This window comes from Mizuhopecten yessoensis, unplaced genomic scaffold (genome assembly GCF_002113885.1).
Source record: "Mizuhopecten yessoensis strain PY_sf001 unplaced genomic scaffold, ASM211388v2 scaffold11091, whole genome shotgun sequence".
Lineage (NCBI taxonomy): Eukaryota > Metazoa > Mollusca > Bivalvia > Pectinida > Pectinidae > Mizuhopecten > Mizuhopecten yessoensis.
In genome coordinates this window covers 1,129,296-1,144,179 of record NW_018408875.1, presented here as the reverse complement: position 1 = coordinate 1,144,179, position 14,884 = coordinate 1,129,296, and the positions used below count along the sequence as shown (strand labels likewise).

At 33.5% G+C, this 14,884-nt stretch overlaps 1 protein-coding gene across 1 annotated transcript; it reads left to right on the top strand.

Annotated features, from left to right (window-relative positions):
• Nucleotides 1-352: 352 nt before the first annotated feature.
• On the top strand, nt 353-14,727 carry LOC110465592 (coiled-coil domain-containing protein 112-like). The gene is made up of 14 exons (XM_021521527.1): nt 353-399; nt 1,565-1,668; nt 2,389-2,510; nt 4,088-4,177; nt 5,084-5,159; nt 5,509-5,695; nt 8,254-8,340; nt 8,797-8,946; nt 9,565-9,705; nt 10,054-10,149; nt 10,419-10,568; nt 12,661-12,756; nt 13,881-13,999; nt 14,559-14,727. The coding sequence occupies exons 1-14, from the start codon at nt 379-381 to the stop codon at nt 14,590-14,592; spliced, it is 1,473 nt and encodes a 490-aa protein (XP_021377202.1). The 5' UTR covers nt 353-378; the 3' UTR covers nt 14,593-14,727.
• The last annotated feature ends 157 nt before the right edge of the window (nt 14,728-14,884 follow it).

Sequence of the window (14,884 nt, the reverse complement as noted above, 5' to 3'; positions counted from 1 at the left end):
TCAGATTACTAGATCCGACCTCATAACAAAAACTCTGGTCCAATCTTTTTGGCTGCGATTTACAAAGGAATGCGGCCCTAGGCGTTTCATACCGGCTCTTAGAACCAAATCGGTAATTATTACTAATGTATATATTTCCAATCTCAAAATAGTTACGAAAGAAATATTTCTTTTTATGATAATGATTTTAATATTTTATAATATTTGTTTATTATATATATTTCTTGTAACAATAATAATATTTTTGATGGTAAAATATAAAACAACTTTCGTTTAAGAAATTACTTTTATTTCACATCTTCAACAAAATGAAATTAGAAATCTATATTTACTCTTGTATGAACCAATCAGATCGCTCCCTGGTTTGTTATTTACATCATGGCTGCCAGTGGGAGACAGGTACGCTGCTGAAATAATAATTTCTTTTTTCTCTGCTCTTTAAACTTTTTTGATGTTCAATTTTGATGAGATATTTTTTAAAAGTTCAATTTATTCAAGGAGAATGCATAAATATGGTGATTGCTGCCTACTTGTTTATTCTCCCTCGTAAAAAAGTCAACCATGACGTTTCAGCCAAGTATTAGTCCGAATTATTCTGACGTTTTATCGACTTTTTTATATCGGTCTGTCGTCGATTTACGTCGTTAATCGACGACAGACCGATTTAAAGAAAGTCGATAAAACGTCAGAATAATTCGGACTATAAGCCCCTTTGATTCAGCCAAATTGAAGTCAATCGGGATGTATTTTAATGTATTGTTTTCATTTTCGCACGTAAAACATGTTATCATAATTTCAGCACACCAGTCAGGTTTTAAATATAATAAACATATCGGTTTCCCTCTAGCTTTTCTCTTGGGAGAGGATGGATTTCCCTTTAGTCTTTAGCTCTTATCGGTAGTCCGAGTTTCCTCTTGCCCAGACACCACACTCTAACATTTGATTGATATGTGTCTGATGTAGGGACATCTATCAGTCAAAATGTCTAAGTCTAGTGTCGGGACCAGAGAAAATTCAGGCTTCTCTATCGATAGAGTACCAACATAGTGTTACAGGACCGGGATTCGAACTAGGGACCCTCCGAACTCTAGACTAACACTCTGCCAATTGAGCAACCTGGTCACCAGTGAACAATCCAGTCCAGATCTATCTATCTTTCTACCTATATATTCTGCATCACCCTCTTTCGAGTATTATGTGTAGCGTGCGCATCTGTGCATGTTAAAAGGTATTGTGTGGTGACCGAGATAGAAATGATAAAGTGCGGACTGATCTGCTACGTTCCTCACTCCTTTTTCGCCTCCACAGACAACAGCATTTGTTACTACCCAGGTTCAGGTAATCCCTTGCCAAGTGGATTCCCAGTTTTTCAAACAAGAGCTGGTCACAAGCACCCATAAAATGCAGAAGAAAAATGCATGGCAAGATTGGGATGCGAACCGGACCTCGCATAATTGAAGAAAGCCTCTACCTGGCAATTAAGCTAACTGGTCACAAGCGAATGATCCAGTCTAGTTCTGCTACATTTGTAGATAAATTAGCCTATCTAATTCTGTCTTAACAGGATACTGGGAATGAAAATGACAACAATATACAAGCATGGAAACGCAAGACAGAAAAGGCAAAGAAATCAGATATCTTCAAAGAACTCAATAAGCTGCGTGTACAGTGAGTATGGTTGAATTAAGAATTGCTCAGATTACGTACAGTACTGTTTACGCTAAATTACATCCCAAGTTATATTTCTTATTTAGAACTGTTGAAAATTTAGAAGATTATTATTATGTTCAATAAGTTCTAGACCTTTGTAAGTAACTATAACATCTCAAGTCTGATAGATATGCTGACACTAGTAAAAATTGTATGGGGGGAGGCAGCTGGTGGAAATCAATATAGCCACTAGCCTAATGTGGCTTCTGATAAAGTCATAGATATTTGTAAGTCATTTAATCAAATTTCTTCAATGCAAAAAATAGTGTCAGCAATCTTGTTAAACGAAAATTGAATCAGGAATGCTTTATCTAAATCATGATTGTTATATATAGTCGTAAGAATAGCTTCTCTGAATTTAAGTTGCATTGTTACAAACACGACTCTAAATAAAAATTCTTGTATCTTGTATCTTTAAGATTATCATATCTCAACTAGTTTATTTCATAATGTACCTTTTATAAAACTCATAACCTGTAAATTGAGTTTATTTCAATGTGATCATGAAATTTATTTTGTTACAAAGCACTCTTTGCTGCTTCCATTGATACTGTCCCTATAGTAACTTGAAGCAAAGAGAATCCATGGGAATCTGAATGACACATGCATAAAAGTTCATCAAATTAAACTTAGTATTTAAATTTTTAATTTGAACTTCACATTATTATTTTACTACAGGATCGTTGCCCTTGACAGAGAAAAATCAACACATCTGTATAGCAAGAGAAATGACTTCCGTCAAGAATTTCTTCCACTACAAGAAATGGAAACCAAGGCTACAGAAAGTCGAAAAACAGAACGTAAGCTTGAATAGTTTGAAGCCATATTTGATGCCATAAGATGTTTAATGCATATATTTATTTTTGTTCTGCCCCCACCACAACAGTGTCTAAGTTAAGTGGTTGCATTTTCCATCTGTTTTATTAAGAAATATTGGTTAGACGTTGTATTTAGCTCCATTTTTCTGATACAACTCCCACAATCATCAAACTTTATATGCAGATACATCTTCAGAAGTACTACTTTACATCATTATATGATACATTAATATGATGGCACTGTGACCTATATTTGTATTCACTGACTTTGGTCAGACTTTGCATTTACCTACATTATCATTACAGCAGGAGTGGCAGCATGTGTATGTTTTACAAACATTTTCTATTTTCGTGATGAACACTACCAATATGTACCATTCTGGAAAGACTTTTTTTTATTAGGAAGAACAGATATGTCAAGAGAAATGTGAAGAGCAATCAGTATCTTGAATCGGTCATTAGAAATATACAATGATTGTGTATATAAATATTGTGTGTATTAAGAATATGTATTTTTTATACGCCTGTCAAATTTGACGGGAGTATCGTAAACTTTTGTTTGTCCGGCAATCTCTTCCTACATTTTTCGACCAATCTCTTTGAAACTTGGTATACATCATAATCATGATATGAAGTTGTGTCTCCCTTAAAAGAATTTTGATTTGACAATTTTTCCAAAAGTTATTGCCCTTTGTTCATTTCAGTTTTTGATTTTTGTCCGGCAATCTCCTCCTACATTTTTCAACCAATCTCTTTGAAACTTAGTATACATCATAATCATGATATGAAGTTGTGTCTCCCTTAAAAGAATTTTGATTCTACAATTTTTCCAAAAGGTATTGCCCTTTGTTTATTTCAGTACTTGATTTTTTGTCCGGAGATTTTCTCCTACATTTTTTTATAGCATGTCAGCTAAGTTTAGCTAACCACTCTTAGAATGATGCAGATCTTATTTCAATGAAAGAAATTATATAACACTATATGACATTCCAGGGGCGTATATTGTTCTGCCCCACGGCACTCTTGTTATTGGTTAATATGATAAATCGTGAAAAAGATGTAACAATATGTGATTTTGTTAAAATATAACCCCTGTATAAAAGTTAGGGGGGGGGGGGGGTATAATGAAATCAGGGTGTCTGTCTGTCTGTTCATCTTTGGACAGAAGTTTGTGCGACACTTTACTGCTAAGCTTCTTAACTGATTTTTATGAAACTTGCTTCACATGATTATTATCTTAGGTAGTTGTGTACTTGAAATTTATTTTTGATTTAAATGATTTGTTGGGAGTACTGTACCTTTTCTGATATCCATTTATGGATATTGTCAGAAATACTGCGACTTACCTTCTTGACATACACCATGTTGTTTTCAAAACTTGGTACACATGATCAGTACTATACTATTAGTTGTGCACTTGCAATTTATTTTGAAAATTGACAATTTGTCTTAGAGTTATGTCCCTTTTCTGATTTCTGTTTGTGTTTTTATGTGGGTAGGATGTTTGATGTATTGACCCTGTGGCTTACAGTTCTAGTTATTGGTGTTGTTTCTTTCAGAAATCAAATTAAAACAGCAGCTTGAGAAGATCAGCCATATGGTCAAGAGATTTCATACAGAACTCAAGGATGTGAAGCCCACACCAGAATGTATGTTTTTGTATATCATAATATGTGAAGGGAAGGTAGTGGTCTTTTACAGTATTATTCATCAATTATGACCAACATCATATTACATAAAGACAACTTTCAAAAATGTTTTTCCTTCTGTATAACATTGTAGAGAATATTTCAAAATGACAAAATCAAAAACAAGTTTTTGAAAAGGCACCAGAGTATTTTATATATGTTGATTAGATCTTGTTGTGTGCTTCAACTGTTTTGTTTAATATCAATATTGGGCAGGCAATTTATTTCAGTAAATAAATATGTAATCATATTCAAAAATTCTAAAGATCAAGTTTTGTTATTGATTTATTTATTTTTAATCTGTAGAATTACTTACAAAATAAATTGAAGAACTCTTACAGTCGACAAAATATTCAGTAACAAACAGTCCTGATTGTTTTACTTTTACTGTTCAAAATCTGGGTCGCTTTCAGTTAGAAAATATACATGCCGGAGCATTCCAAACTGGAACTGTATTACAATAGTACATGATTGAATGGTTATTTTGCCTCCATATATATTACAAGTTCTCTTGGTGCTTAGTTTTTTCAGCAATGGCACCTCCCTCAAAATATTGACAAGGGAAAAATAACAAGCACCAAAACATTGAAAGTGATTTCCAATTTATTGAATGACTAGATATACAGTAAGACACTGGATGCATCTAAGCATAACACAACACTTACACAATCATTAATTTGTGCCAGTTTAAAAAAAAAATGCAACAACATCTGATAAAAAAAAGGTGGCATACCAGAAGGCCAGTTTTCGTTTTAACTTTCCAATTGTTGAATATAATCATATCTTTGTATGAAAGAAACATAAAATTTTGAAGAATTGAATTCATGATACAGATGTTTATAAGATACAAAGAATTTTATTTTTCAGTCGTAGAAAAGCTAAAAATCATCATGGAAGAAATAGAAAGCACTATAAATGCGTTTAAGGAGCAACAGAGAAAACAGTGAGTATTTCCGGTCACTGATAAATATACCTGTATGACATGTATTTGTATGGCTTGCTACTTTGTCTAATTTTCTTTATGTCTTCTGGTACATAATGATATAAGGAACATTGCATACAGGACATAATTATAAAGTTAGCATAACCGTCAGTAGTCCTGCAAGATTAATGAGCATGGTCAAAAACTTAGACTGTATAAAAAATTCATCATCAATATAAGATTATTGCTTACAAATTTATTGATAATAATGTGTACATTATTCCAAAACTGTGCAGTCAGAATTTCAGGTTAGTTTGGGTGACAGCTTCCTCATTTATTAGTGTTTGTATGCTGCTGTGTTTTTGACCAGATATGAGGAGTTGATGCGAGAGGAACGGACAACTACGCAGGAGATCCTGGCCCTGGAGAAGAAGTTTGAGGTATGGACTCAAATGGGAGATGATTTACCATCAGCCAGGAAGGTAGCCCCCTCTGCTCCTTTGGCTAGCGCTAGGGACATCACCAAGGATCTTCCTCCAGAGGTGGCCGCATTTGAGGTAAGTGCTGTTTTAAAGAATATTCTGTTGAATTATGGGTGGTGAGAAATCAGAATTTAGACATGGTGTTCATACTTACATGGATATCTCTTTAAACCACTATTTTCCTGATGTGAATGAGCTCAAAATGTTTTGATTCACAAGGATTTATATTGGTGAAAAGAACAATAAGTATACTGTAAAAGATCAATTAGTATACTGTAAAAGAACAATTATTATACTGTAAAAGAACAATTAGTATACTGTAAAAGAATAATTAGTATACTGTAAAAGAACAATTAGTGTACTGTAAAAGAACAATTAGTATACTGTAAAAGAGTAATTAGTGTACTGTAAAAGAACAATTAGTATACTGTAAAAGAATAATTAGTATACTGTAAAAGAACGATTAGTATACTGTAAAAGAACAATGTATATACTGTAAAAGAAGAATTAGTATACTGTAAAAGAACAATTAGTATACTGTAAAAGAACAATTAGTATACTGTAAAAGAACAATTAGTATACTATAAAAGAACAATAAGTATACTGTAAAAGAGTAATTAGTATACTGTGAAAGAACAATTAGTATACTGTAAAACAAAAATTAGTATACTATAAAAGAACAATTAGTATACTGTAAAACAATAATTAGTGTACTGTAAAAGAATGATTAGTATACTGTAAAAGAACAATTTGTATATTGTAAAGAACAATAAGTTTACTGTAAAAGAACAATTAATATACTGTAAAAGAATAATTAGTATACTGTAAAAGAACAATTAGTATACTGTAAAAGAACAATAAGTATACTGTAAAAGAATGATTAGTATACTGTAAAAGTATGATTAGTATACTGTAAAAGAATGATAAGTATACTGTAAAAGAATAATTAGTATATTGTAAAGGACAATTAGTATACTGTAAAAGAACAATTAGTATACTGTAAAAGAATAATTAGTATACTGTAAAAGAATAATTAGTATACTGTAAAAGAATAATAAGTATACTGGAAAAGAACAATTAGTATACTGTAAAAGAACAATTAATATACTGTAAAAGAACAATTAGTATACTGTAAAAGAACAATTAATATACTGTAAAAGAATAATTAGTATACTGTAAAAGAATAATAAGTATACTGTAAAAGAACAATTAGAATACTGTAAAAGAACAATTAGAATACTGTAAAAGAACAATTAGAATACTGTAAAAGAACAATTAGAATACTGTAAAAGAACAATTAGAATACTGTAAAAGAACAATTAGAATACTGTAAAAGAACAATTAGAATACTGTAAAAGAACAATTAGAATACTGTAAAAGAACAATTAGAATACTGTAAAAGAACAATTAGTATACTGTAAAAGTATGATTAGTATACTGTAAAAGAATGATTAGTATACTGTAAAAGAATAATAAGTATACTGGAAAAGAACAATTAGTATACTGTAAAAGAACAATTAATATACTGTAAAAGAATAATTAGTATACTGTAAAAGGACAATTAGTATACTGTAAAAGAATAATTAGTATCCTGTAAAAGAACAATTAGTATACTGTAAAAGAATAATTAGTATCCTGTAAAAGAACAATTAGTATACTGTAAAAGAATAATTAGTATCCTGTAAAAGAACAATTAGTATACTGTAAAAGAATGATAAGTATACTGTAAAAAAACAATTAGTATACTGTAAAAGAACAATTAGTGTACTGTAAAAGAACAATTAGTATACTGTAAAAGAATGATAAGTATACTGTAAAAAAACAATTAGTATACTGTAAAAGAACAATTAGTGTACTGTAAAAGAACAATTAGTATACTGTAAAAGAATAATTAGTATCCTGTAAAAGAACAATTAGTATACTGTAAAAGAACAATTAATATACTGTAAAAGAATAATTAGTATACTGTAAAAGAATAATAAGTATACTGGAAAAGAACAATTAGTATACTGTAAAAGAACAATTAGAATACTGTAAAAGAACAATTAGTATACTGTAAAAGTATGATTAGTATACTGTAAAAGAATGATTAGTATACTGTAAAAGTATGATTAGTATACTGTAAAAGAATGATAAGTATACTGTAAAAAAACAATTAGTATACTGTAAAAGAACAATTAGTATACTGTAAAAGAACTTATTTCAGTGCAATCAAATTTTAGCGTATTATCAAATTTAAACAGATTAGCGCATTGATGAATTGGCACAACCAAAATTTATGCAATAGGAAACTATATTCAGAAACTTCAATTGGTGTAATCATCATGTAGCGCAGTATTATAGCACTAAAATGAAAATACTATTAAAATATGTTTGTCTACAGTACTTTTTGATGCGACCAGTCTGAATAAGAATTAACAAAGAGTCTTCTCAAAGATATAGTTGATATAAGATATCTTGTGGATTTTTCTTGAATACAGATATCTCTCTACATGAATATGGGATATTTTGTGAATTAATAGGTATGAATATTTCATGAATATGTTCTTGAACATTTAACAAGTACTGTGAAATGGTTGAAACATTTGGTGGGATGATTTTTCCTAATGAAACATTGTTTGATCTCTTTCTAGAAATTCCTTGAGCAGACAGGTGGCATACGAGGAGGATGGGACGAATATGATCATCAAACATTCCTTAAGTTTAGACATAGAAACAAGGTAAAACTTCAAGTCTGGTAGATTATTATAATATATTATCACTTACAAACGTCAATTTCATGTGTTAGGAGTTTTAGTCTAATCTTGTCAAGTTAATAATCAAACAATTTTATGACATCACGATTTTGATGAGTAGAATGTGTAAACATTTTTGGAGATCAGAAAATAAAAAACATACATATTTGACAACAATTATGAAACAAGTTATTTCAACTTATATTAATCACTCTTGTTGGCTCAGATCTTCATGTCTTGGTGTAAGTCAGAGTGTGTTATCCACTGCACAACCCGACCACCCAGATTAGACTTCCTCGTTCTTGGTAATAAAACAAAAAATATTCCCAGTGAAAAAGTCAATTTAATTATTCAGTATTTATTGTCTGTCATGAATTCTTATATATTTCGGGGTGTGATTTTACAGCTTACAGATATAAGCGAGTGTTATTTACATTTCAGGGTCGGCCAGCCTTCCTGCAGCAATGTCTCATATCTATTCCAACTCGTACTGAGGAAGAGATTATGAACCATGAGGAATGGTACCAAACTTACTTAGACATGAATGAAACCAAGAAAGAAAGCATACGCAAATGGAAGGATAGAAAACAGGTACAGTATCAAGTTTCTGTTAAAAACAGGAATTCTTTATAATTTTGGTAATGGTTCAGATTATGTGATAAAAACATATTTACTATACTTAAAAGACTGTTTTAAGTCGACAATATTGGATGGGAGTATTGCAATCTGTCTGTCAGTCTGTCAGTTCATCCCTCCTTCACTTTGTCCAGGGCAAATCTTATTTAATCTTTGTGGTACTGTATCCAGATTTTGTGTGCGAGTACAACTTGGTATACCAGTGTTGTATGCATGATAAAGTTGAGTATCTGGCTCCATTATATAGAGTTACGGCTGTGGGTCCATCATGTGTCGCTTTATCAGGAACATGTCTCCTACCCATTATATAGAGTTATGTCCGTGGGTCCATCATGTGTCGCTTTAAGAGTTACGTTCGTGGGTCCATCATGTGTCGCTTTATCAGGGATATGTGTCCTACCCGTTCATTTTGGGTGAACAGTTATCTCCCGTTAGACTAACTCCTACCTTTTTGTTAATGACCAGTGATTCTCTATTTGTACAAGTTTTACTTATATTTGAAAGGATATTAACCAACATTATTTCTGGGGTTTTTCTCTGTATGCATATGATAACAACAGTATTTTTCTACAGCGAGAAAAGGAAGACCTTTTATCTGTAGCTGATGATAGTCTCAACAACAAGAAGAAGAGAGAAGAGGAAAAACAACAAGCCATGAAAGAAAGAATGGAGGATGAGAAAATGGGAAGATTTTCAAAACTGAATGCATGGAAGGTAATAGATGTGAAGACCTGTAAGTTTGATATCTGCTGCTTGTATATATAAAGTAAACCACAAGCTGGTCTGATGACTAGTCTTCTGTCAGTGGAGAGGGACCATCTGTTGGTGAAATGGTACTAGGAAACGGAAATGAATTTAAACATATTAAGAAGAGCTTAACATAATGTTCAGGAGATCAACAAAGTTGAAATCTCTAAAGTGAAAAGTAGCTGATCCGTATTCTTTTCAAACCAGTTTTGTTAATCTATGTTATCTGCTGATCAGTATCTGAACATTGTTATTCATGAGAAAACTTGCTTTCCAAATAATTACGATCATTTCACAATTTATTTTCTCTTTCAGGTTCAGAAAGAAATTGAAAGGGCAGAAGCAGAAGAAAAGAAACTTAGAGAACAACTTGAGAAGTCCAAGAAAGTGGGTGACTTCAAAAAACGACAGGTATTGACAATATGGTAGAAAACGATTTCTTGGTAGATAGGGTTCTGACAAAACATTTATGATATTGATACTGATTGACTTTTAGAGAATAGAATAAAATAATAGATATCCAAGATCTACTTTAATCTGTCTGACTGAAAAAGCTCGAGAAGGCAGAAAGGCCTAGCAGTAGATCTTGGATACTTATTATTTCATTCTATATTTTCCTTCGCAAGAATTAACTTGTTTATTTATCATCTACTATATATATATATACTGTCCTGTTACAGACCGAAATGAAGGCTCAGGTGGAGGAATACAGAAAAAAACGAGAAGAAGAGGACGAGTTTGTAAGGATCCAGCAGGAGGCATGGGAACAAGAGCAGAAAGAAAGACAAAAGCAGATCTCGGCCAGAGAGATATCCAGGTTTAGAGAGCGGGTAAACGATTTCAATAAGATTTTGAATAGTTCAATCACTTTCAATTCTTCTGATAGATACATATTCTGATTTTTAAAAAAAGTAGACAAAACATTCGACTTTTCGTAGATGTATAACCTGATTGCTATTCTTTTTATTACAGATTTAATATTTAATTGAAATCTTTACTATGCATCCTGGGAATATGCTTAAACTGAACTGAATTAGAGAATTGTATATATCTATATGTTAAATGTATTATAACCCCAATTAAAAACGATCGTTCAAAACAACATAAACAATTCTGTTTTACCTTTTCCTGTGATTTTGGATCATAATGCAATTTAAACGCACATATTTGCAAATTGGCAAAACTAGACAGATTTTTAAAAGTTTTGAACAAGTCATCAATGTTCACACCTGGCTGTAAAAATCCATCAGTACACGTATAATCAGTAGACATATCCTGTATTGTAGTTCACCCTATAGGTATCCACGGTCCACCAGTACATGTATAATCAGTAGACATATCCTGTGTTGTAGTTCACCCTATAGGTATCCACAGTCCACCAGTACACGTATAATCAGTAGACATATCCTGTATTGTAGTTCACCCTATAGGTATCCACGGTCCACCAGTACATGTATAATCAGTAGACATATCCTGTATTGTAGTTCACCCTATAGGTATCCACGGTCCACCAGTACACGTATAATCAGTAGACATATCCTGTATTGTAGTTCACCCTATAGGTATCCACAGTCCACCAGTACACGTATAATCAGTAGACATATCCTGTATTGTAGTTCACCCTATAGGTATCCACAGTCCACCAGTACATGTATAATCAGTAGACATATCCTGTATTGTAGTTCACCCTATAGGTATCCACAGTCCACCAGTACATGTATAATCAGTAGACATATCCTGTATTGTAGTTCACCCTATAGGTATCCACGGTCCACCAGTACATGTATAATCAGTAGACATATCCTGTATTGTAGTTCACCCTATAGGTATCCACGGTCCACCAGTACATGTATAATCAGTAGACATATCCTGTATTGTAGTTCACCCTATAGGTATCCACGGTCCACCAGTACATGTATAATCAGTAGACATATCCTGTATTGTAGTTCACCCTATAGGTATCCACGGTCCACCAGTACATGTATAATCAGTAGACATATCCTGTATTGTAGTTCACCCTATAGGTATCCACGGTCCACCAGTACATGTATAATCAGTAGACATATCCTGTATTGTAGTTCACCCTATAGGTATCCACAGTCCACCAGTACATGTATAATCAGTAGACATATCCTGTATTGTAGTTCACCCTATAGGTATCCACAGTCCACCAGTACATGTATAATCAGTAGACATATCCTGTATTGTAGTTCACCCTATAGGTATCCACAGTCCACCAGTACATGTATAATCAGTAGACATATCCTGTATTGTAGTTCACCCTATAGGTATCCACAGTCCACCAGTACATGTATAATCAGTAGACATATCCTGTATTGTAGTTCACCCTATAGGTATCCACAGTCCACCAGTACATGTATAATCAGTAGACATATCCTGTATTGTAGTTCACCCTATAGGTATCCACAGTCCACCAGTACATGTATAATCAGTAGACATATCCTGTATTGTAGTTCACCCTATAGGTATCCACAGTCCACCAGTACATGTATAATCAGTAGACATATCCTGTATTGTAGTTCACCCTATAGGTATCCACAGTCCACCAGTACATGTATAATCAGTAGACATATCCTGTATTGTAGTTCACCCTATAGGTATCCACAGTCCACCAGTACATGTATAATCAGTAGACATATCCTGTATTGTAGTTCACCCTATAGGTATCCACGGTCCACCAGTACACGTATAATCAGTAGACATATCCTGTATTGTAGTTCACCCTATAGGTATCTACAGTCCACCAGTACAATTTATTGTATTGGAGCTACAGATTTTGACCAGGTAAACTGCTATAGTTTTAGAGGGAAAAGTATCAGTAATATGTGTAGTTCGAAGGAATCATATTTAATTAGAGTAAAACATCATAAAATTATTGTATATTTTTGTTTTCATTTTCAGGATCAGAAATCTATGGGCGAAAAATTGAAGAAGGATAAAATAAAAGAAGAAGAACAAAGAGAAAAAGAAAAACGCTTAGCTCGATTAAAAAGTCAGGTGGGTGTGTTGGATATTTATTTGGGATTATTAGCTCACCTGGGTACCGTTTTACAAAAATGGGTGTAACTTTCACCCGGACGTAAATCCGTATGTAAGCCGTACGTAAAAGTTACGGTCCGTTTCACAAAGCATGTGTAACTTATGAGTGGGTATAAATCCTTCCCAAAACTGTGTGTAACTTACACCACCTCCGGGGGGTCGTGTAAATCCATATGTATCTTTACACCTGCTGCCACGCTTGGTTTTTAGTGGCGATGGAGACGCTGCTTGAAAGCTTTGACTGAAGAACACGCAAGTGCTCTCCAGCAGCGTCCACCAATACGTCAATTTCTTTTGACGAGGCGTTTTGTATTCTTTTTTTTCTTCTGCCCACCTGTTGCGGGTGACAGTCCATCCATTTTGGGTCGTCTGTCAAATACAGCTTTTACACCTCCAACTGAAGAGTTCCTCTTGTTTTCGCGCAAAATTTGAACTTATGTACACTTGTTAAATATTTACGAACACGTAACTTACGGGAAAATTTACACCCGGTTTTGTGAAACGCTCTTAAGGTAAGTTACGAACGGGGACTTGCGTACTCGTAAATATACACACCAAGATGTAAGTTACACCCTGTTTGTGAAATGGTACCCAGGTCCAAAAGGTCAAGGTGAGCTTATATGCAATACTGTGATTTCCATTGAACATCTGTAGGTCAAAAGCTTCTTCAACCAACTTATTTTGACCCGCTGAACATAATATCACTAGATTGGACTGGAAGCATCCTGTGGTGAAGGGGATTCAAAATTGCACAAATGGAAGGGACTGACCCCTTTTGTATTTAGAAGTTACATTGTAGTCACAAAGTACGCCAAAATGTTTTCCTGTAACTGTAGGTTACTTAAAATTTGTAAGGCCTTTTTAATATGATACGCATTAAACATTCTGCAGTTCTTTAATTTCTGGTCAATGCTAAAGGTTAGGTAATGTACATGAAAGTTTCCCGCAAAGTAATATTTCTTATCTATAGTATACATAGATTTGACACACTTGGTGGTACCACTGTATATAAAGTAGATGTTATGTAACTAAAATTGCAAATGACAGGTAGAAATAATCATGATTCCTTAACTTGTGACTAGGTGGAGATAGAGGTTGATCGTGACCCCAACAGACTTCTACAGCCCACTGCTGGCTGGAAGTCAAGGACCAAGGAGATTGGCCCAAGTGGTTCTGGGCAGGTGATGCATATGCAGCACAGGTGAGTTTCTGATCCCTGTGATGTCATTAGGTGGTGTACATACATGGTGGAACCTTTTCTCTACAGTTAACCTATGGTATTGCTGTATACCTGGAAACTCATCCCAAGTCAAACTTCACCTGTAAAATCAGTATTTGCCTGGTGTAATTTTCACCCATACAAATGATTACTATATATGCTGTTTACTAGTCGTTGCTGTCTTAATAAATTCGCCCACATCATAGAGGGCGAAACAGATGAAATTTAACTGGGGTGAACATTTTGTGGCATAAAGTATACTTACAGAGCAGTTCTGTTACAGCCTTAACCCTTTTACCACTGTAGACCATAATGGACTCATCCAGATCAATGTATGGTAGAGTCTACTAAAGTTACCTAGGGGTGAAAGGGTTAAACTGATAAGCCTATTCCTTTGTTTACATTTGAGAGTCATAGCTGGAAAGTCGTAGCCTCCTACATATGACGTACATCAAATAATGTAGCAAAACAGGGCTCTATTTTTTGTGGAAAATATGTATACATGTAATATACAAGTAACACCAATTTTTGTTTGTTTCAGAGCTATTCCTTCCTGGAGACAAGGTTTACATTGATAGTATTGATGTCATTGATACAATACACCTTCAGCCAGACTGTAAATCAACAATGTGGGGACCAAACTCGGAACATTTATAAGAACCATTTCCTGTGATATGTTATTACATCCAAAATAAATTGACTTATTTGTACATGTTTTGTATTCACATTTTTATACATGCCCACAATTGCAAGGCATTACAACAAAATCTGGTTGCGGACTTGACATTGTTTTAGAAAAAATTAACAAAAACTGGCAATAGGTACGTCTGGACCCCTCAATCTACACATGCCAAATTTTCCTGAGGT

Bases quoted from the DNA above. Each gene is read 5' to 3' on its own strand.
- LOC110465592 (XM_021521527.1), top strand. From the start codon at position 379: ATGGCTGCCAGTGGGAGACAG. The intron at 4,178-5,083 runs GTATGTTTTTGT...TTTATTTTTCAG, and splicing joins TGTGAAGCCCACACCAGAAT to TCGTAGAAAAGCTAAAAATC. The intron at 12,757-13,880 runs GTGGGTGTGTTG...ACTTGTGACTAG, and splicing joins TAGCTCGATTAAAAAGTCAG to GTGGAGATAGAGGTTGATCG.